Raw genomic sequence first — 2,585 nt, 5'->3', positions numbered from 1 at the left:
AAGGGAAATTAGCTTCATGGATGATATTGAAGTGGGATCCTATAACAGTATAGACAAGCAAATTATTACCAAGATACCCTGGATCTCTAAAGCAGTGGGAGTTGATTACATCACTCAGATGCGTAATTTATTCGAGTACCATGAGCAACATGTCCGCTGGATCTTCCAATACTTACCAAAGAATGACACTAACGATAACAGTAAGTCAGATCCACTCATCTCCCCCTCCCTCTTTTCATCCTACCTTGTCTATTTCTCTTCCAAGTCCAATAGATCCACCCCCAGTAGATCATACACTGAAATGGATGTCCTTGGTCCTAGTACATTGTTATTTACTAACCTTGAGAAAGAGCATCAAAGAATCCATCCCTGAACCTTAAACTTCATCCACTTGGTTCAAAATCCTGGGTCACCATCTCCTTCTATAATTCTTCTAAGACACCACCGCCTTCAGCCCAAGAACTTTCACTATGTTCCAAACTTTCTTAATCAATTAACCTGTACTCAGAGGATGAGGTCCCTATGCCCTCATTATGCCCACAGTTTAGGGATGGGCTGCAGTTGATCCTAGTTACTGATCTCTCTCTCTTCATCAGTCCCAGAAGAGGCCATCCCAATGTCCCTCCACAGGAAACCACACAGGGCAGCTCCTTGCAGACTGTGAAATAGACAACGACATCAAGGTGAAGAGCCATGTCCATTTAATTTGGGATGGAGAGGAATATTACAGGATAGATGAAGAAGCTGGGCACTGGGAGAACTTAAAGCCTGAATTCAAGAAATATGAGTTCATTCTAGTCAGCCCCTTCTGGACTGATCTAAGGAAACGCTACATGAATCAATATTGTGTTGACCTGCTGAGGAAAATCGTTGGCTACTCAAGCTTAAGGGATAATGGTGAGTGTTTGCTGCTTCCCATCTCCTCCCAGGAGGTCCAGGTCACCCCTATCATTCTGTGTAATAACTGGAGTCCTAGAGAAACAGGCAGGATCCATAGCTTCTAACCATTGCTTATATCCAATCTATAATGGGAGAATCAGAGAATGTGAGAAAGGTTGAAATTCTTTCTTTTTTCCTTCTTTATTCTTCCTCTTTTTTCTCATTTCTTTTTCTTTTTCCCTTGCCATCCTTCCTTCCTTCTTTCATACTTATATTCTTTTCCTTCTTTCTTTCAGTCCTTCTTTCCCTTTCTTTTCTTCTACTGTTTCTTGTTTCTTTCCTTCTTTCACTTCTCTCTTTCATTTTTCTTCCCTCCTTCCTACTTTTCCTCCTTTCTTTTTTCTCTTTCCTTCCTTATTTTTTTCTGTCTTTCCTTCCATCTTTCTTTATTCCTTTTGTTTAAGCTAATCTCCTCTTGCCTACCTCACCAAGGCATGAGAGTGACCCTAAGAACTCAAAGGCTATGAAAGCTAAAAAAAAAATACTCTGTTGTGTCCTACCAAGCCAGAAAAGTTTATGTACAGCCTCAGGAATGATAGATTTTGTGTCTGCTGTCTAGTGAGCCATCTAGCCATATGTAGAACATCATCACCAGGAGGTTGGCCACCATGTAATGCTTAATTTTTATTTTGTTGGGGTTTGGGAGGGCGGTGAAAATAACACAGGAAGGATAACCTAGCAAGCATAGACTGTCTTCAGTCTTCACCATTAGAAACACCCACATTTATGAAATTATGGATCATATGAAATATTGGCTTGTTGAAGAAGATTCTGTTCTTAATCCATTATAGCAGTCCAAATGACTTGAAGAGGGTTTATAAAGTTGCTGGTGATGTGGTCATCAACACCAACAGAGGCTGACTCTATAACTCATGTTTACCTAGCACTCTTCTAGGGGTCCAAGGAAATACAAATGGGTATAAGCTATCATGCTACTCTCAAGGGCCTGATGAGTCCAGTGAGTCCGACAGGTTAAGAAGTGCAGCATAAAGGAGACTGGGGACATCAGTAAAGGTAGAGACAATGGAAGCATCAAACACTCACAGAGATTGTGACATGAGGCCTTCTTTCTTGATCTCTGCTCCCAGTGCCCCCTGAGGTGACCGTATCTCTCCATGTCAACCGAGAAGGCAGCACCGTTCTCTCCTGCACAGCCACAGGCTTCTACCCTCGCTCCATCCTACTGCGTTGGGAAAAAGATGGGAAGCTTGGTGTATGGGGAAAGGAGACTTCCAGCGGTACCCTGCCCAATGCAGATTCCACCTTCTACCTCCAAATTACCTTAGAGCTCCCACCAGAGGACTCAGTGATGGGTTATACTTGTGTGGTAGAACACATTGAGCTGAAGACCCCTGCTGTGTATCCAGGTTAGTGCTTCATCCAGGTATTGTCATCACATCCCCAATGGACCAGGTCCCAGAGTGGAGTTCCATTGCCTTCCCTCTTCTTTCACTGAATGTACCCACATTTACGTTCTACCCTTTCTCCCTTTAGTGCCTGAAAAGCCCACAAGGGAGAAGCCTTGGGTCCTGGCACTGGGTGTTATGTTGGCTGTCATTCTACTGCTGAGCTGTGCTGGGGCCTTCATAGCATGGAAGAAGAAGAAGTCAGGTATGCATGTAATGAAAGAGAGGTAACAGAAAGGT

At 43.2% G+C, this 2,585-nt stretch overlaps 1 protein-coding gene across 1 annotated transcript; it reads left to right on the top strand.

The window, feature by feature from the left end:
• Positions 1-50: 50 nt before the first annotated feature.
• Positions 51-2,572, top strand: LOC114027683 (class I histocompatibility antigen, F10 alpha chain-like; the record flags this gene model as incomplete). The annotated part of the gene is made up of 4 exons (XM_027841764.1): positions 51-200; positions 597-897; positions 2,028-2,306; positions 2,434-2,572. Coding segments are annotated over exons 1-4 (779 nt in total), but the record flags the coding sequence as incomplete, so codon positions are not given.
• Between the last annotated feature and the right edge of the window lie 13 nt (positions 2,573-2,585).

The sequence above is a fragment of the Vombatus ursinus genome, unplaced genomic scaffold (assembly GCF_900497805.2).
Source record: "Vombatus ursinus unplaced genomic scaffold, bare-nosed wombat genome assembly UNPS02004779.1, whole genome shotgun sequence".
Classification (NCBI taxonomy): domain Eukaryota; kingdom Metazoa; phylum Chordata; class Mammalia; order Diprotodontia; family Vombatidae; genus Vombatus; species Vombatus ursinus.
Note: the sequence above shows the minus strand (reverse complement) of the source record. Positions and strands in the feature narration are given on the sequence as shown.